Below are 20,269 nucleotides of genomic sequence, written 5' to 3'. Positions count from 1 at the left end.
TGTCTCTTTCTTAGTATTTAATATTTAAGCCTCCCTAAACAAGCAGGCTCGAGGCATGGCACAAAGGACGGAAGGATAGCTCCTGCTTTCCTCATCCCCAATATCCAGTGCTTCTGCTTCTCCATGCATAGTGTTTCCCATTAGCTGAGGAATAAGAAAATCCTGTACAAAATAAGAGCAAATGCTCTTATTTATTCCGCTCAAACGAGTGGAAACTGCAGCAAATCCTCCTCCAGCCCACTGGGTGGGTCAAACTCATGAAATCTGTTTCAAATGGAATCCCTGGGCTGTATTTTCCTGTCCCGGCTCAGCTGTGTTTGGGGTTTGCTGGTGGTTTGTGGGTGCTGTTCCCAGCCCCTCACACCTCTCTGTGCCGAGATTCCCTGGGGATTTAGTCCCAGTTTCTCCCTCCTTCCAAGCCTGGGCTCAGAGAGCTCGCAGAGCAGTCCTTCCAGTTCTGTAATAACAGGGTTGCACTGCCGCCACCCCGGGGCTGTTCTGCACCTCGTATCCATCCCTTCCCATCTGCTTTACCCCCTCAAAGATTCCAAGCAGTCCTCTGTTGCTCACTTCCTGCTGTTTGCTGGGAACTCATTGGGATTTCCCCCCGCCAAGGGGCTGGTTTGTGGGAGAAGTGTGCAGGGGCAGCTGCAATCCCTGCTCTGTGACCAGGACAGGACTGAGGGAGCAGCTGGAGCTGTGTCAAGGGAGGGTTTAGGTTGGATATCGGGAAAGGGTCTTCCCCCAGAGGGTGCTGGGCACTGCCCAGGCTCCCCAGGGAATGGTCCCGGCCCCGAGGCTGCCAGAGCTCCAGGAGCATTTGGCCAGCGCTGCCAGGGGTGCCCAGGGTGGGGTTGTTGGGGGTCTGTGCAGGGCCAGGGGCTGGACTGGATGATCCTTGTGGGTCCCTCCTGGCTGAGGACGTTCCGTGGCTCTGTGCAATGTGTTCAGCAGGAGCTGGAGCTCCGGGAGAACAGCTCCCAGCCCCACTGACAGGGAATCAAAGGGATGCTGTCTGGCTGCAAGTCACGGAGCTCACATCACCCCCCTGGGATTCTGAGCAAGGAACTGTGATGCCTCAAAGTCAGTCCCATCTTGAAGCCAGTATTTCCCTCTTTCCCAGACTCTGGCACTGCCCTTTGCCCACACCAACATCTCAGCCATGGACCTTTAGGCTCGTAGGTTCTTCTCTCCATCCCCATTGCACAGCACAGCGAGGCCTCCATAGCCTGAAATCTCCAGAGGCTGGCGGGTGTCTGCCCTCCCTAATTCATGTTTTCTGCTAAAAAAGCCCAGCCATGAATTCCAGCACGTTTGGAGTTTGCACACTCCAGCACCTCCATGGGGGTCATGGAAGCGCTGAACACTGTGTTTGCTTTTCAGGAATACCACCCTTCCCATCAACTTTTTAGGTTTTGATTAGGGCATCAAAGAATCGTGGAATGGTTTGGGTTGGAGGGACCTTAAAGCCCATCCAGTGCCACCCCTGCCATGGGCAGGGACACCTCCCACTGTCCCAGGCTGCTCCAAGCCCCAGTGTCCAGCCTGGCCTTGGACACTGCCAGGGATCCAGGGGCAGCCACAGCTGCTCTGGACACCCAGTGCCAGGCCCCTCACAGGGAACAATTCCTTCCCAGTATCCCATTTAAACCTCCTCTCTCTGGGAAGCCGTTCCCCCTTGGCCTGGCACTCCAGGCTTTGGTAAAAAGTCCCTTCCCGTGTTTGTTGTCAGCTCCCTTCAGGTTCTGTTTCCAGCTGTCTGCACATCCATCTGAACTCTGGAGGAGCAGCAGCACAGCTCAGGGAGCTGGAAACCTCTGCTCTCGGAATGCCAGTGCTGGTCAGGGTTTGCTTGACCCCAGCTCCTCGTGGCTTTTGTTCCTTTACCTGCAAAATGGGGTTAACTGCTGGAATGTGGAAGTCTGGAATGTGTTTCAGGTTGTGTCTCTGTGGCCAGACCAGGTGTCTGTCTGTCTGTGATGGAAACTCCTTTTGTTCCACCTGAGAGAGGGAAAATACCTTCCATATGGTTGGAGTGTGTTTAGCAAACAGATCTGCCTTTAAACTCCCTCCGTGTGATCCAGCCCTGCTCCTGGGCAGTGCTTGGGGTGGTTAATCCTGGCCGGGAGCTTCCATCAAAGGCTCCACCTCGGGAATGGCGGGGATGGGTGTGAAGGTGGCACCCAGATGGATTTGATGTGAGACACAGCCAGTGGGCATCACAAAAGCACTGTTTGGGTGTGTCTGACACGCTCCTCTGTCACAGCCCAGGAGCTGAGATCAGTTTGTGGTGCTCATCCCTGATGATGTCCATGTGGAGATGGTATTGGATATCCTGGTGTCCTGCTTGCTAACAAAAACATTGCATCAGCGCTGCTGCCAAGTCAGCAGTGCGTCTGAAAGCTCTGGGTATCGATTCAAATCAAACCTTGGCCACCCAGGCTACAATAAAACGGGTTTTTTTCCAGTATATCCTTCTCTTTTTATGGCTTGAAAGTCAATAGCCTTGAGCTCATCTTTGCTTCAGGTGAAAGGGCTGGAGGCTGTTCGTGACTTGTGTGTTTTAATGGAGAGAGGAAGGTCATGGTTGGTGAAGCTGGGCTGAAGAATAACTTTGTTTATGGCAAAAATAAAATTGTTACTCCCCCAACTCCTCTGCCAGTGCCAGCAGCTGGACATGAGCCAGGAGTGCTCAGGTGGGCAAGAGGCTGACGGCCCCTGGGCGGTCCCAGCCCAGTGTGGGCACAGGCCCAGGGCAGTGCCCGTCCCCTGTGCTGGCCCTGCTGGGGCACCTCCAGTCCTGGGGCAGTGCTGGGGCCCTCAGGACAAGAAGGACATGGAGGGGCTGGAGCGAGTCCAGGGCAGGGAACAGAGCTGGGGAAGGGGCTGGAGCCCCAGGAGAGGCTGAGGGAGCTGGGAAAGGGGCTGAGCCTGGAGCAAAGGAGGCTCAGGGGGGACCTTGTGGCTCTGCACAAGTCCCTGACAGGAGGGGGCAGCCGGGGGGGTCGGGCTCTGCTGCCAGGGAACAGGGACAGGAGGAGAGGGAACGGCCTCAGGCTGAGCCAGGGGAAGCTCAGGGTGGAGGCCAGGAGGAATTTTGTCATGGAAGGGGCTGCCCAGGGAGGTTTGGAGTGCCCATCCCTGGAGGTGCCCAAGGAAGGCCTGGCTGTGGCACTCAGTGCTCTGGGCTGGGAACAAGGTGGGCATCGAGCACAGGGTGCACTCGATGGTCTGGGAGGGCTTTTCCAGCCTTGGGGATTCTGTGTGGTCCTTGATGAGGAAAGGGCACTCAGGCACGGGCACAGGCTGCCCAGGGCAGTGCTGGAGTCACCGTCCTGCAAAGTGTTCCAAAAACAAGTGGATGTGGCACTTGGAGACGTGGGTTAGTGGGGGCATGGCAGTGCTGGGGGAACGATGGACTCGATGATTGTGTAGGGTTTTTCCAGCCCCACCAATTCCATGATTCTGTGATGGATGTGTGAGTGCTGCCAAAGACCACGTTGTGATGGAGAACCAGAGTTTGGAGTGTGAGCACCCACAGCGGGAAAACCCTGACCTTGACCTGGCTGGGCTTGACTTCATTTTCCGGAAACCCCATCCTTCATTCCCACAGCGAGACCTTAAACCTGAATTTTGCAGCAGTGTTGGACACCAGAATCTTGCCTGGTTGTCCCACCAGAGATTGCCTGGGTTACGTGGACAGTGCTGCAGTGAGGGTGTGAATGATGATTGTTCCCAGCCTCTGGAAGTGCTGGTGGTTTCTGAAGGGAGTCGTGTGTCCGTCCCTCGGTGGATTTTTGGGAACAAGGCTTACACCGTTTGCTTTCCCTCTCACTAATTCCTGATCCTGCTGCCCCTCTCTGCCTGGTTCAGCAGGAGCAGCAAGGTCTCAAAGATCCTGCTCTGGGATCCAGTAGGTTCAGATGGGATTTTGGGAAGAAATCCTTCCCTGTGAGGGTTGCCCAGAGCAGCTGTGGCTGCCCCATCCCTGGCAGGTGTCCAAGGCCAGGTTGGACAGGGCTTGGAGCCACCTGGGATAACGGAAGGTGTCCCTGCCCGTGGAACAAGATGAGCTTTAAGGTCCCTCCCATCTCAAATCATTCCAAGCTCCATAAGCCTGGAGAGGGGCTGGGAGTGTCCTCAGCAAAGGCAAGAGAGCTCAAAATCCTGGAGACAGAGGAGGAAGAGGTCTGACCCTCCCATCCCGAGCGGTGCAGGGGTAGGAAATGCCATTTTCCTGCTGGCCCAGCTGCCTGTTGGGCTGGAGGAGCTGCAGGGGTGGATGTGATCCAGGGCTCTCCCGGCCAAGGAAGCTCCGGCACTCGCCTTTCCTGTGGCGCTGCTCGCGGGACACGTGGGCACCGCGGCTTCCGCCGGGGCCAGCGCCTCGCGGGGAGCCGTGCTGGGAGACGCCCTCGGCACCCCTGTTCTGCTGTGCACAGAACAGATTGTGACCAAATCATCCCACGGGTGCCTAACGCAGCCTGGCAGAAAATGGGGAATGAAGTCGTTCAGTATGTTGGGATGTTTCGTTAACAAGCCCTTTCCTAAGATACGGCCACGTTTCTCATTTAATTATTCCGCCCGGGCAGCTGGAACGTGGACATGGGCATTGGGCTGGGTGGAAATGGAAATCCAGAAGCTACAGCAGCTATGTTTTCAGGCTGATGTCTCACATGAGCAGAAGTGGGCTGGGTTTTAGGTCAGCGGCCGTGTTTTCCTCGCGGTTCCGTCATAAATTCAGTTCGTTTGCGCAGATGAACCAGTTTGGGTGACTTTGGGAGGTTTTGGGTGTCTGTAGAACTTGGGGAATGCTGTGACATTCTCACAGGCTGTCCTCCAGAGAATCATCCACAGCTTTCCAAGAGCTTGTCCGGGAGCTCCTGTGCTCTCTTAATGAAGGGAGAGGTGACAGGAATTCCCAGGATCTCCCAGTGTGTGTTTGCTCAGGATTTCTTGCCAGGAAATCATCCTGAGCAGGTTTGGATAAATCCCATCGGATGTTTTTATCCCGTAAAGTTCATCCTCCCACAGCAGATGTTACACCGGGAGGAGCAGCTGCCCTTTTCCTTGGAAAAACCTCCGTTTTCCAGCCTCAAAGCCTTTTATTTGCTTGATGAGGCGTTACTCCGGGTTTTGGGGCTCACAAGGAGTTCAGTTTGCAAATGGAACAGGATTTGTTTGCTGGGAGAAGTTGAGGTGAGGATAATTGGAATTAAGGGCTTGGCGGGAGCCGGCAGAGGGAGCGTGTGAGCCCGAAATCCTCCTCATTTCCTACAAAATTTAGGGGATTTCAGGAGCACGGGAAGAGGGAACAGCGGAGCAGCTCCTCTTGTGCTGCCAGGGCTTGGCAGGCCAGGTTTTGGCAGGTTTGAAACAAGTTAAGGTGTTTTGAGGGTAACAATATTGTCCAAAAACCTGGGAATTCTCCAAATCCCAAACACATCTGTAACAAGTGGAGGGGGTGGTGGGTGGTGGAGATTTGGGCTTTTTCCATGGCATTCCGCAGGGATATTTAGGGATTGTCTTTTTTGGTGTGGGATGGGAAATACAGAACTCACAGGAATTGTGTTTTCAGACTGGTTTTCCACGTGAGCAAAACTGGGCTGGATTTTGGGTCAGCTGAAGGGTTTTCCTCATGGTCCCATTATAAATTCCCTGCATATTTATTAATATTTTATTAAGCTTTGGAGCCATTTCTGAGGAATAATAATAATAATAATAATAATAATAATAATAATAATAATAATAGTTTCCCTACATACACCTCAAGTGTGGTGTCATTAAACTCTGCTGCCTCCCCTTTTCCTGTGAACCCCACACCAAAAACTCCCTCAAACGCCAGCTCCCTGATCTGTAGTCCAAGAATAAATCCAGAATAAACCCCCACACTTTGATTCTGGTTTTCAGTGCACTCATTTTGTGGGCAAACAGATTCAGCAGGATTTATTGGTAGGTTGCTGTGCTGTTTGTGCAGTACATCCTGCTCTGTAATGTTACATCGCTGCTCGTTTTTTAGCTGAAAGCGTGGAAAAAACCGAGCAGGAATCTGGAATAGCAGAGTGTCAGCACATCACTGGGCTGGGAGGAATTCCTGGGATCTTTACACCTTTTGATTGCAGAAATACCAGCCAAAATTCAGCTGCAGTGATGCTGTTCCAGGACAATGGGCATCAGTAAAAATGATGTAATTTGGAATTTTTTCCCAAAGTCCCTAAACCCTCTGTTCTAGCAGGCAAAACCAGCACAGGGAGCTTGTGCTGACAGAGAAATGTTGGGATTTTCAACCTTGCGGATAGAATTTAGGAATCCTTTCTTTTCCTGGGTGACTTGTATGAAGGAAAAACAAATTCCTGTTGGAAAAAAAAAAGTGGGAAAGCTGATCTTCAAAGAACTTTTGGAATTGCCTGTTTTGCAGGGGTAAGGAGCATCCATGGTGCTGGTATTCCCGAGGTCTCGCTCAGCACAGACAGGATGCTGCTCATCCCACAGCTTCCCAAAGGCTTTCTTTTCTTCTTTTTGACTAAAATCTGCTTTTTTTCCCCCACCGTTGAGCTTGCCCAGCAGTTGATTTCCAAAAGGATCAGCTCCAGCTGCTGCAGGTTTGGGAGGACCGGGAACATGGTTTTATTTAATGGTGTTTATCCCTACGGACCTCTCCTCCCTGTGCAGCTGCTTTTATGAAATAGTGTGCTTCTCCTCAGAAACAGTGCTGCATTTTCCTCTTTTCACCCCAGAAAAGGCCTCAGGGCTTCTTTTAGGGCCAAACTGGGAGCAGGGAAAGCCGCAGGTGAAGTCCTTGACAGCACAGCTGGGGAGACAAACGCTGAAATACTGAAAAATGTAGAAAGAATCCTTCTTACACAGATAGGACTTTTTTCAAGGAAAAATGAACCGTTTCTGTCTGATGGAAGAGGATTTTTGTTTGAACTGGGGAAGGGAATCAGCCAGAAGTGTGAGTGTCTCCCCAGGTGCCCTCCTGGAGCCGCTGGCACGCGGAAGAGGCAATTCCAGAGTATGGGGAAGAGTCTGGAGCAGGTTGGAGACAGTCACTGCCTTCCACCCCTAAATTACCACCAGAGCTCCTGATTGCCAAGCACAATTAAATGCCTCTCTCCTTCAGCCCAAGCCCTCTGCCAGCCAGGGCTGGGTCCTTTCACACACCTGGAATGTTTTGTTCCCCGTGGGAACAGCGCAGCTCCTCCACTTCTCGTGGCCTGTGAAGATGAGCATTCCTGTGTGTGTGTGAAGGGCTCTGACTCAGGACCGCTGCTCAGCCTTTCATTGCCATTCAACAGCTTTGCCCTGGAGGCTTTTTTCCCTTAAAATCCGTAAAAAAAGGGGGAGAAAAAAGGCAGGTCAAAAACCCTGCGGGTTCAAGCGCTTCTTAAAGCAGCTGGAAGTTGTGGAGAAGAGGAGGCAGCCCGAGATGGGAACCACCAGTGCCACCCACGGCTGGGATTTGGGGTCCATGGGACGGGGAGAGGTGCCTGCAGGTAGGAAAACCTCCTTGGATCAAGAGGGGATTTGCAGGAGCAGGTTTTGAGCAGTGCTCCAACCCGGTGGGGTTATTTTTGCCTGCATTTTATATTCCTCAGCTGTTTGTTCCAGATAATTACTTTAGGAATAAATAGCAGGTTCTTAACTAATTTCAGGAGGGGAGAGAGGGAAAATTGAAGTGCTCTAAAAGGAGGAAAAGGATTATGAAATGTTTTGCCAGCTGGCAGAGATGCAGCTTTTAGGTAAGGGCAGGCAAATTCCTTCGGCGCCGGCAGAGCTCCGCTCCCAGCGCCCTTCCAGCGTTTCCTTTCGGGTTCTGGGAAGCAGCTGCAATTCCTCCTTGTTCCGGCTCCAGGCTGATTCCTGAACACCCCAAAACCTTCCTAGTGCTGGAATATAGAGGCATTTCTCTGGGATCAGGAGGGCTCTGGAGTGCAGAATATAAGGGAGTGTTTGGGGGACTGTGTTGGTATTTTCAGGGATCGAGCCAATCCCGGAGTTAACTGGACTGCAGCTACCTTGGGATGAGACACAACTGCTTAAATCTCTTTGTTGCAGCTTTTTGAGTGCTCAGAGATTCATTTTAGCCCAGGTACAAAGTGGAGCCCAGCATGGTGCAAGCAGGGAGCACCTGGAGAGCCAGGATGAAGCAGAAAGCACCTCTTGCATCCCCAGAAAATGCAGGAATGCTTGGTTCTGCTCTTGGAATAACCAGCAAAACCCCAGGTGTGGGATTTTCTCCCAGGTTCTGCTGAATAACTGGCAACAGGAGCGGCTGGGATGCTTTATCTCGTTCTTGCCAGCTGCCCAGGTTCTTTTTCATTTTTCTGTGTTGCAGCAGGGTTTTAGGTCAGCGCTTTGCTTATTCCCTGCCCATCATTGCAAACAAAATCCACATCCGTGGCAGGTCAAGCTTGGAGGGTTATTTTGACAGCCTTTTGGGAGCTGAGTTTATTGCTGGCCTTGCTTTCCTTCCGAAAAAGAACACGGAGTGGGTGTGAAAACTCCGAGGATGGTTATTCCTTATGCTCAAATGTTTAGGAAACAAGGATTTAGCAAAGGAAATGCTTTGGAATAGTTATAATATTATCAAGTGGCTTGGGAAGGGCAGACAAAACTCAGTGGAGCTTCTCCATCCTCAGATCTGCTGTTTGGGGCTCCTCCTGCTGTTTTAAAACCAGCCTTAGAGATGATTTTTGTGGTTCTGTGCCTGGGATCAGCCTGCTGTGTGGGGTTATTCCTGAGCCCACTCCAGAGGATCCAAATAGAGATTTACTAGCTGGAAAACCCCTCTTTCTAGTGGGTGTGCATTCCCACACTTCCCATGACTCCCTCCAGCAGGATTTGGACATTATTTAAAGGACAAAGGACAAATAAAAGCTGCTGGGATCACACGTGGTGCTGACAACCCCCCAGCCCTGGCGTCGCCATCCGCAGGGTCCCACTGTCCCTGGGCCAGAGGCAAAGCCCTCCTGCTCAGGATTCTGGCATGTTTTGGGGTGTGAAACAGCTCCTGGGGAGCTGCTCCGTGTTCCCGGGCCCGTGAGGGAGGGACAGACCCTCCAAGCATCCCAAGGCTGCAGCACAGCCCCGTCTGAGGCTGGAGCACTGGCAGCGCTGGCTCAGGACGGAATCCAGGACAGGCACTTCCCAGCCATGGATGCCTTTGCTTGGGAAAGGCCCAGCCCTGCATTCTTTCATTATTTTTTTGCACAATTCCACTTTCCCCCCACCCCGTTTTCCATCCCTCAGTCCCTGGGAGTTCGTGCCTTTTCTGCTGCGTAAGGCGGGTTCCCGGCAGCGGCAGCAGCGCCCGTGTCACAGCGCTTGGGTTCCAGCCTCCCCTGTCACAACACCGACTCCAGCAGGGATTTCTGACACGGGAAACGCGCGGAGCATCTGCTGGGATGCGAGCTCTGCGCCGAGTTCCGCCGTGCTTCCTCCCAAAGATTGACAGCCCCGTGGATATTCCCAACTGCTTCATCAGGGAACGTGACAGAAGTGGGGACTGATGCTGCCGCCTGTCATTTTCCTGGCCCTCAACTGGTTGCCATGGAAAGCTTTTCCTCTCCTTGTCTCCACCACCTGCTATTCCCACGGCTCTGCTGGGATGGGAAAACTCTGGATTTGTACCCAACAGCTCAGGTTATTCCCGATAAATAAACCATGTTTATAAATCAGGTCGATGACCCACGTCGATGTAGTTTAACAGGGTTTGTTTATCAGGATATTTCTGTATCAGGATATTTCTATATCAGGGTATTTCTAGATCGGGATTTTTATCATGCTGAGTAACCCACGTTAAACCTTGACACCGATAACTTAAATTCCTTCCAGCTGGATTTTCTGGGATAGTAAGGGTTTGGAAAAAATAATAATATTCTTATATTGGAGGATGTTGGGGAAAAGCTGTGTCTTGTCTTCCCTCTCAAGGAGCTGGTTTGCTTCCTGGGCTTGCTGCAGGTTGGATTTATCCTACTGGACTGTGTGGATCTGCATCCAGTAATCCTGGTCAGTTCAGGACCAGGGGATGGCTGGGCAGCCTCTGCCTCGTGGACTTGGGAGAAGCTCATGCTGAGCAATGCAAGGGCTGGGAGCTCGCCCTGGTTTGGGTCCTTTCCTCATGCTAGGAAAGGATAAAAAGGGAAAAGAAAGCCCCGTGTCATCCTCGGGGGCTGTTCCTGTGGTTTGGGCTGTTGATCCAGGAGCACTCAGGGAGCAGTTGCCTCCCTTGGTGTTTGCTCAGCCACCTTGGAAGGGGAAGCTGTTGCTGCTCTCCTCAAGACAGGCTGGCTGCTTCCCAGGAAATAGAGTCCAGGGATTTGTCCTGCAGCAACAGGCCTGGATTTAACCTCACAGGGTGCCAGCTGCCCAAATTGGACACAGCCCCTCGTTAAGGTGGATTTATTTCACGATACGTTTCTGTCATCGAGGCGTCGCCTTACACTGGGATGTTGGGAATAGCTGGAGATACAACCTCTGATATCCCAGCCTTCCATCAGCAGTAAATCCCCAGGGACTGGCTTTCCTCACCTTCTGCCAGCCAGGGCTGTGTGCAGGTATTTCACAAATGAAAGGAGAAGGGGGGTGGCAACGAGGCAGGGAGTTTTTCCCCCACAGGGAGTTGTTTGGGGTAAAACAGCCTCGCTGGTAGAACAGGTCCCACAGGGGTGGAGGAACTGTGAATGTCGCCGTGCTCCTATCTCACCCTGGGTAGGATTCCACAGGGAGCCCTTTTCCCATCCCATCTGGGCCCCACGGTGCAGGGCAGGGCAGGGCAGGGCGATGTCTCCTTGTGCCCAGCGAGGGAGCAGCAGCTCCAGGGCTTTGCTTTGGCTCTCTGCTTCCAACTGGAGGCAGCAGCAGGGTGGGGAGAGATGGAGTGACCTGCGAAAACGCCGTTCTAAACCTCCCTCAGCTGCTGCAAAGCTGCAGACCCCACGTCCTCCGCTCGGTGTTGGCTGTGCCAGAGCCCTCTGGTGTGGCACGCCCCTCTCAGTGCGCTTCTGGTGCTCCTGATTCTCTCTGTGACCTGCCCCTTGTCCCTTTTCCCAGCGGTGACGTGGAATGCCATGGCCAGCTCCTCGGACAGTGACGATGATGGGTTCATGGCCGTGGATCCAGAGGACGCCGTGCTGGAAGGGACGATGGAGCAGGAGGACGAGCCCCACGCCAAGCTGGAGCCGGAGGAGCCCAGGCACAACAGATCGATGCTGGAGCTCCCAGAAGAGGTTTTGGAATATATCCTGTCCTTCCTCTCTCCCTACCAGGAGCACAAAACCGCCGCCCTCGTCTGCAAACAGTGGTATCGACTGATCAAAGGTACCGTGCTGGCAGCGCCTTTCTTTAACTGTGGGAACAGGGATCTGGAGCCCGGCTCTCTTTTACCTTTGCCTCTTGTTTTCCCCTCAAATGAAATCTGACTTGTGTGAAGTCCCAGAGACATCCCTGGGGTCCCTGGCTTTGCTCAAGGCGGGGCTGTAGCGGTGCAGAATTGAACCCCTCAGCCTCTCTCGGGGTGGAAAACCCAGGGAGGCTGTGGATTCCCCTCCCTGGCCTGCCCATGGCCAGGCTGGACGTGGCTTGGAGTGACCTGGGATAGTGGAAGGTTCCACCCACGGCAGGGGTTTGGAGCTGGATGAGCTTTGAGGTCTCTTCCAGCCCAAACTGAAACACAGCCCCAGGCCCAGGAAAGAGCAGCTCCTTTGCTGCCTCTGGATGCTCCCAGTGCTGCACTTGGATTGCAGCTTCCTCCCCGGAGTCCCTGCCAGTGTCCCATGGCTAATGTGGCTTTAATTGTGCTTCGTTTGCGTCTTGCTCGGTAATTAACATTCCCAAAGCTGGAAACAGCCCCGGCTCTGGTTCTTAGGGCTCTGCTGGAATATAAAATCTGCATGAGTAGAGATGTGCATATTCCAGCTTCCTGAAAGAGTAGCCCTGAGACACGGATCCTCCCTTTGCCTCCGCACAGCATTCACTCCAGAGCCTCGTGGGGGTATTTTTGTGCTGGAGAAGTATGACACAGCAAATAAGGAGGGAGAATTTGGACAAGGATACGAGCAGAACCTTCTGCTTCATTTTATTTTAATACACGGGGTGGTTTCTGGTACGGTTCTGTTGGGTGCACGCTTTAATCACGAGCTTCATTTAAAAAACGAGGCGTTCCAGAGGAGAGCACAGTTAGATCCTAGGAAATGGGACACGTTGCTGCACGAGGGGAATGTGTTCCTTCTGGAATGCCCTTGGCTGTTTGTGGGGTGATGGCTCATTTATGGACTTCTCCTCACCTGAAAGGATTGCTCAGATTCCAGGCTGATTTCCCGCTTTGCCCAGAGGTGAGCAGGAGGTTAAAGAAACACAGCTACCCAGCAGGGAGCATGGCCCAAAATGACACTTTCTGTGCATAATTTTGGGGCAGCAGCTTCCCACAGCCCTGGGGAAAGGACTTTTCTGAGTGCTGCAGCCCCAGAGTGGCTGCTTGGCTGTTTCCTGGAGCGGCCTGCAAGGGATGCAGCTGGAATGGACAAACACCTGGGATTCAGCCCAGAGGGATGTGGGAAACACCCCTGGAGTGCAGGGATGAGCAGCCCGAGGCACAGCGTGGCCTTGGGCTGTGTCACCTCTCAGGGGGCAAGTGGTGCTGGGCAGCTGGGCCTTTCTGGGGCAATTCCAGCCAAAAAAGGGTCTGTAAGCACCACCTGTGAGCTGTGCCCAGCGAGGTCACTCGAGGTAAACAATTGATTTGTGTTCTCCTGGTTAATTTTTCCTGTTTGCCAGGATGCATCTGCTGTGCAGTCCTGGAGCTCGCGTTCCGTTTCCCGTGTGACTCTCAGGCATCAGCTCCTTGAGGACCCCAGGCTTTATTTTCTTATTAAAAAAAACCCTTCCTGCTTTATATCCCGGAGTGGGATCTCTTGCTGAGGGCGTTCCTGGCACAGGGCTCGGGGAAGAACTCTTGGCAGGTTGTGGCATCCTCAGTGCAGGTGCCACCAAGTGTCTGCTGAGCTGCTGCTGCTGCCAAAAACCTTCTCCAGACCCTTCTGTCTCCTCAGGCAGCAGCCTCTGGCCCCTCCCAGCACCCTCACACAGAATTAGTGGCAGCCTTGGAGCATCCCTGCTGATTTTTATCACTGATATCTCCTCTCCTACTTTCCTCAGGTCCCTGGGCAGCAGCTGCATCCACACTCTTAAAAATTTATTATTGTGCATTTTTTGTCCTCTGAGGTCCCTTGAGGGAAGGGATGCTGCTCCTCAGGGTGTGCTGAGGGGAGCAGGGGCTGTGGTGCAGCACAGAGAGCTGAACACCAGCTCTCCAAACATCCCAGTGCTTCCTTCCTTTCCCAAAGGCTCTGCTTCCCGAGCCGGAGCTGCCGGGGACGGCGTGACCCGGGTCAGTGCTCGTTGCTCCTCCCCACATCGGCAGAGTTCCCTCGTCTGCTCTCTTTGATGCCCGAATTCCCAGCGTGTTCACCCCCCAGGCGCGGGCTCCGTGGAGCTGCTGTCGCCGTGCGGGCACGGTCTGCTCCGGGTGTTCCGGTTTCGCTGACGGTGTTGTTCTCTCCCCAGGTGTGGCCCATCAGTGCTACCACGGCTTCATCAAGGCAGTGCAGGAAGGGAACATCCAGTGGGAGAGCCGCACTTACCCCTACCCCGGCACCCCCATCACCCAGCGCTTCTCCCACAGTGAGTATCCTCTGGGAATCCTGGTGGGAGCTGCCTCCCTCGGGGTCTGGCAGTGTCCCACGTGCCCGTCGCCGCCGGTGTTCACCCCACGGCTCTGCCAGCACTTGGCACAAGAGCAGGGATTTGGGAGCTGCTGGTCCTGGTGGGCTCGTTGATCCTAGGAAATGCTGATGGAGTGGAAGTGGGGTGGGATTGGGGCTTCCTGGCTGTGCAGGGGTCTTTCTGCAGCTCCCCTTCCTGGAACTAAGGATGGAAAACTCTCCTAGATCATGGAGTCAACCCTAAATGTGTCCCCAAGTGCCACATCCACATGCCATGGGACACTTCCACCCTTTCCATGATGGATTTTTCCCAGTATCCAATTTAAACCTCCCCTGGCCCAGCCTGAGGCCGTTCCCTCTCCTCCTGTCCCTGTTCCCTGGCAGCAGAGCCCGACCTCCCCGGCTGCTCCCTCCTGTCAGGGACTTGTGCAGAGCCACAAGGTCCCCCCTGAGCCTCCTTTGCTCCAGGCTCAGCCCCTTTCCCAGCTCCCTCAGCCTCTCCTGGGGCTCCAGCCCCTTCCCTAGCTCTGTTCCCTGCCCTGGACTCGCTCCAGCCCCTCAGGGTCTGTCTTGTCCTGAGGGCCCCAGCACTGCCCCAGGACCCAGGCCTGAGCTTTGTGTCCCTCCCTCAGCCACTGGACTGGAGTCATTCCCATCAAAGCCGGTGAGTTCTGGGAATTGCAGCACTCAGGGATGTGCACCAGCTGCTTGCACATGTCCTCTACCTCTGTGAGGAAAATTGGGGCTTTTCCAGCCTGCTGGGTTCAGAACCAAGCAGAGCTGCAGGTGGATTTGCTGATGGGAGTGATTCAGTCAACAGCACCACTCAGTGTTTGGGTGAATTTTCCCTTCCTTCTAAGATTCCGGAAGAGAACAGAAAGGGAAAAGAAAAAAAGTGCCTTTGAGGGAAAGATATTGAAATAAACCCTGCTTTTTGCAGTGCAGTAACATTGAGCTGCCCCAGCCCCGCCAAAAAAAACACGACAAAAATTCCGTCCTGTGGCTGCAGCACGGGGTCTGAGCCCTCTGGGAGACAGCTCTTCCAGGGAGCAAATTGCGTTTTTCTAAGGCAAAATAAACACGGTGCAAGCCCTGCCATTCCAAGAGCAGCAGGCATCACATTTTCATCTTCCCAAGTAATAATTTATGAGGCAGCCGCTGCGCTGCCTCCTGCCAAGACAAGTCCGGGAGACGCTGCAGGGAGCTCTGGTGAAGTCACCGTGCTCTTCCGAGATATCCTCATCTTCCTGAAGGATGAAAAGGCACCACAGTTCACAGCTCACAGCTCACAGCTCATTTTCAGCAGCCGCGTTAGGGAAGTGCTTATGAACGACTTCTCATTTGCATGCATTTCCCCTCAATTTTAGCTGCGTTTTTGCGACTGCTGAGTGCTCAGGCCAGCTAGAAATTCCCTGGAAAAGGCTCAGAGTTGCCCCAAAGAGCACTGTGTGCTCTTTCCTTTATCCTGCTGCCTGCCAGGGGCTTCCTGGCTCCAGAATGAGTTGTCTCCCTAAATCCACTGCCCTCGGAGCGTGTAATCCGTGTTAGCCTCGCTCGGTGACAGTGCCCCGGCTCTGCCCGGCCCCGGTGGCCACGGCAGCATTATTAATGCACTTTGTGGGCACAAAGCTAATCTGGATTAACTTGTTTGCTGACTTAAACGGATTGGTTTGTGAGCAGCTGCCCGGATCTGCAGCCTCTGCTTTCCCTGCAGCAGCGTTCCGTGCCTGCGGGCGAGATTCCAGCGTTAAAGCGAAGCTGCGAATCATCAGTTCCGGAAATTCAAACTGAAACCTCTGAACTGTCACCTAAAATCCCAAGGGATGACGGTGAGCTGAGGTGGAGGAAACAGGAGGTGTGGGGAGGGATGCAGGGAGGACTCACAGAGCCCTTTTTTGGGATGAGTGATTGGCCAGTTTTTGTGGGAAGACGTCACTGCCCAGGCACGAGTCACTGCCACCATCAGAGCTCTGTCTGGGGCTCGCTCTCTCTTCCAAGAATTGTCAGAACTATCCCAGAAGTGCTCACAGGGAGCACAAACAGGCAAGGAGAGGGGAATTTTAAGCAGTTGGAGGTCAACCTGTCTGCTCTGAGTCCTGAAGGGAGGAATGGCAAAAGTGCTGGATAAGGAATAATGAATGGAGGGTGCCACTGTGGGGAGGGAGCGCTCGGCAGGGATCACACAGCTCAGAAAGAGCTGCAGATGAGCCATCACTTTTCCAGAGGGTTTGACTGAAGCTGCAGAACTGCAGGGCATGAAATATCCATAATGCTGGGTGTTCCGGGGCAGAAATCCTCTGTATCTGGGGCTTTTTGGGTGATGTTTGGAGGAGTCACAGAGTTCTTCTATGCGTGAACCTGCGAGGTCATAGCAGGGCGATGACTCACGGGGTGAAATCACTGCCCGCAGTGGAAAACGATGTCAGGAGGAGGCTCAGGAATGCAGAAACGGAAAGGCAGCAAAGGAATGCCGACCTTTGTGCCAGGGATATTGATCCTTTGCTGGAGGAGTGACTAATTTTAAGCACTGAATTTATTGTTTTTGTTTCCACGGAGCCTGGGGTTGGTGACACCACCAGGATGAGTAATGACAGCAATCTGCGGGTTTGACAAAGGCAGGGAGCGGTGAAGGCTGGAATGTTTGTTTTACAGGATGGGCTGCTCCTGGAGCAGAGCTGCAGCTCCTCCCAGCACCCAGCCTTGCTCAATATCCCCGGGATTTTGGCTGCAGCCAGGCCCTGCACTGCAAGGAGCAGGACAATGGCATTTTAGGGAATAAGGAGATAGAGGTGTAGATGGATATAGAGGGAGGTGGGAGAGCTGGGGGTGCTCACCTGGAGAAGAGAAGGCTCCAGGGAGAGCTCAGAGCCCCTTGCAGGGCCTAAAGGGGCTCCAGGAGAGCTGGAGAGGGACTGGGGACAAGGCCTGGAGGGACAGGACCCAGGGAATGGCTTCCCAGTGCCAGAGGGCAGGGCTGGATGGGATACTGGGAAGGAATTGTTCCCTGGGAGGGTGGGCAGGCCCTGGCACAGGGTGCCCAGAGCAGCTGTGGCTGCCCCTGGATCCCTGGCAGTGCCCAAGGCCAGGTTGGAGCAGCCTGGGACAGCAGAAGGTGTCCCTGCCCGTGCTTCCAGATGGGCACTGAGGTCCCTTGCAGCCCAGCCCGTTCCTGAGGGATGTTTCCTTGTGGGAGTGCAGGGCTGGCCGTGTTTCCTGTGCCAGCAGCAGCTCCAGACACTTCCATCTCCAGCCCCTCCTCCCCAGCGCCACCATCCCAAGGGATCCCTCCAAATCCCAGCCCCACCCCGGCAAGCGGTGCCAGCAGCTCAGGGTGCAGCTTGGCAGCTCCTGCTGGGAATGCCAGCACCGGGGGCTGTCACCCTCCAACCCAAGGCCCCTGTGGGGATGGGATTTACAGCCCAGCTGGCTCCTTCCCGTCTCCCCAGTGAACAGCCCTTGAGCTTGGATGGGTTAATTTATCTCATGTTCTCCGAGTTTCAGAAGTCAATGTCCTTTGGTTGTGCTGAAGGGAATGTGCTCTCCATTCGGTTTTCCCTTCCCAGTCACCTTTGCTTTGGTTATCAGCTGCTCTGGGTGAAAATCTCCGGTGATTCCTTACTCAGGGCAGGGGGAGTCAGGAATGTGGTGAGAGCCAGCTGCCTCTGCTCTCTTGGAGCATCAGTGTCTTCAGACATCAGAATTACTGAGTCATTTCCAAAGATAAGCCACTTCTGCAGTACTGAAACTCTGGGAGTCACTGAATTTTGCTGGGGCATAAAAAAAACCCAACTAAATCCATTCAGTGTTTTCCACACGAAAAATCCCTAAACCCACCAGGGATGTGCACAATTTCCCCCTGATTTACTCCACGCCTGGTATAAACTATATATAAACATACAGTGGAATCACAGAATATCCTGAGCTGGATCCACAAGGATCATCAAAGTCCAGCTCCCAGCCTTGCACAGAACAGCCCTGACAACCCCACTGTGAAATTCCTACAGCCTGGAATAAACTCCAGCTTTCATTGGGCTTTCTTTTTCCTCCTTTTCCCTATATTTTTCCCCCCCCTCAAGCTGCTCTGCCTTCCTTATCTTCAGCAGCTTAAAATGACTCTAAAAAGAAGCAGGAAAGCACAGTTTCAATGATTTTGCTGTGGGGTTATTCCACGTGGAATTTTACAAGAAACCCAGAATTCTGCCCATCCTCCAAGGCAGATAAGCTGAGCTTATCTTGAAGTTCCTTCTTGTCGGAGGTACCTGGATGCTGCAGACACTTCCATGGATTTTCTGTTGCTTGCAGAGCTTGTTTTGGGGCCAAAAGCTCTTGATTTCCCTGGGTATCTTTGAGGGGTTGTCAAATGTGGTGTTCCCTCCCTGTTTCCCATCCTGCTGCCTGATCCTTTCCCACAGGGAGCAGAGGGAATGCTCATGGGAGATCCTGGGTTTTAGTGGGGCTTTTTAAGGTGAGATGGGGTGAAATCCTGAAAAGAGAACGACCCCCCAGCCCTGGGTGCACAGAGCAGGGTCTGTGAGCTGCATGAGCCAGCTCAGGGAAGGTCAGTGGGCTGAGCGCCTTAATCACAGCTAAGCTAATTAATTACAGCCTTCTAAGGCAGTTTTCTCTGCCCTTTGAGGAGCAGCTCTGCTTGAGGGGATAATCCTCTTGGGAAGGTTCTTGCTGGAGCTTCACCCTGCTCAGGGATACCCCGTGGTTCCAGGGAGCTGGAGCAGCCTGGCTGCTTTTTTCCAGGGAGGAAAGGGCCTGATCTTGGTGTGTCCCCCCAAAGCAGGGCAGTGTCAGAGCTGTGTCCCCCCCAAAGCAGGGCAGTGTCAGAGCTGTGTCCCCCCCAAAGCAGAGCAGTGTCAGAGCTGTGTCCCCCCCAAAGCAGAGCAGTGTCAGAGCTGTGTCCCCCCAAAGCAGAGCAGTGACAGAGCTGTGTCCCCCCAAAGCACAGGGCAGTGACAGAGCTGTGTCCCCCCAAAGCAGAGCAGTGACAGAGCTGTGTCCCCCCAAAGCACAGGGCAGTGTCAGAGCTGTGTACCCCCAAAGCAGGGCAGTGTCAGAGCTGTGTACCCCGAGGCACAGGGCAGTGTCAGAGCTGTGTCCCCCCAAAGCAGAGCAGTGTCAGAGCTGTGTACCCCGAGGCACAGGGCAGTGTCAGAGCTGTGTCCCCCCAAAGCAGGGCAGTGTCAGAGCTGTGTCCCCCCAAAGCAGAGCAGTGACAGAGCTGTGTCCCCCCAAAGCAGAGCAGTGACAGAGCTGTGTCCCCCCAAAGCACAGGGCAGTGTCAGAGCTGTGTCCCCCCAAAGCAGAGCAGTGACAGAGCTGTGTCCCCCCCAAAGCAGAGCAGTGTCAGAGCTGTGTCCCCCAAGGCACAGGGCAGTGACAGAGCTGTGTCCCCCCAAAGCAGGGCAGTGTCAGAGCTGTGTCCCCCAAAGCAGAGCAGTGACAGAGCTGTGTCCCCCCAAAGCAGGGCAGTGTCAGAGCTGTGTCCCCGGGGCTCAGAGCAGTGACAGAGCTGTGTCCCCCCAAAGCAGAGCAGTGTCAGAGCTGTGTCCCCCCAAAGCAGAGCAGTGACAGAGCTGTGTACCCGGGGGCTCCGGGCAGTGACAGAGCTGTGTCCCCCCAAAGCACAGAGCAGTGACAGAGCTGTGTCCCCCGGGGCTCAGAGCAGTGTCAGAGCTGTGTCCCCCCAAAGCAGAGCCGTGACAGAGCTGTGTCCCCCCCAAAGCAGAGCAGTGACAGAGCTGTGTCCCCCGGGGCTCAGGGCAGTGACAGAGCTGTGTCCCCCCAAAGCACAGGGCAGTGACAGAGCTGTGTCCCCCCCAAAGCAGGGCAGTGACAGAGCTGTGTACCCCCCAAAGCACAGAGCAGTGACAGAGCTGTGTACCCGGGGGCTCCGGGCAGTGACAGAGCTGTGTCCCCCCAAAGCAGAGCAGTGACAGAGCTGTGTCCCCCGGGGCTCAGGGCAGTGTCAGAGCTGTGTCCCCCCAAAGCACAGGGCAGTGCCAGAGCTGTGTCCCCCCAAAGCAGAGCAGTGTCAGAGCTGTGTCCCCCCCAAAGCAGAGCAGTGACAGAGCTGTGTCCCCCGGGGCTCAGGGCAGTGACAGAGCTGTGTCCCCCCAAAGCACAGGGCAGTGACAGAGCTGTGTCCCCCCCAAAGCAGGGCAGTGACAGAGCTGTGTACCCCCCAAAGCACAGAGCAGTGACAGAGCTGTGTACCCGGGGGCTCCGGGCAGTGACAGAGCTGTGTCCCCCCAAAGCAGAGCAGTGACAGAGCTGTGTACCCCGAGGCACAGAGCAGTGTCAGAGCTGTGTCCCCCGGGGCTCAGAGCAGTGTCAGAGCTGTGTCCCCCCCAAAGCAGAGCCGTGACAGAGCTGTGTCCCCCCAAAGCACAGGGCAGTGTCAGAGCTGTGTCCCCCCAAAGCACAGGGCAGTGCCAGAGCTGTGTCCCCCCCAAAGCAGAGCAGTGTCAGAGCTGTGTCCCCCCCAAAGCAGAGCAGTGACAGAGCTGTGTCCCCCCCAAAGCAGAGCAGTGACA

General features: G+C 54.3%; 1 protein-coding gene across 1 annotated transcript in view; it reads left to right on the top strand.

The window, feature by feature from the left end:
* Positions 1-20,269, top strand: part of FBXO42 (F-box protein 42) — a 47,234-nt gene that overhangs the window by 4,857 nt on the left and 22,108 nt on the right. Inside the window, exons 2-3 of the mRNA XM_069034844.1 lie at positions 11,056-11,322; positions 13,567-13,683. Of these exons, the coding sequence (XP_068890945.1) occupies positions 11,073-11,322; positions 13,567-13,683 (367 nt within the window). The 5' untranslated portion in view covers positions 11,056-11,072. The remainder of the gene's footprint in view (positions 1-11,055; positions 11,323-13,566; positions 13,684-20,269) is intronic.

Source organism: Aphelocoma coerulescens, chromosome 21 (assembly GCF_041296385.1).
Source record: "Aphelocoma coerulescens isolate FSJ_1873_10779 chromosome 21, UR_Acoe_1.0, whole genome shotgun sequence".
Taxonomy (NCBI): domain Eukaryota; kingdom Metazoa; phylum Chordata; class Aves; order Passeriformes; family Corvidae; genus Aphelocoma; species Aphelocoma coerulescens.
The sequence above is the reverse complement of the archived record's forward strand: the minus strand, read 5'-3'. Positions and strand labels throughout refer to the sequence as shown.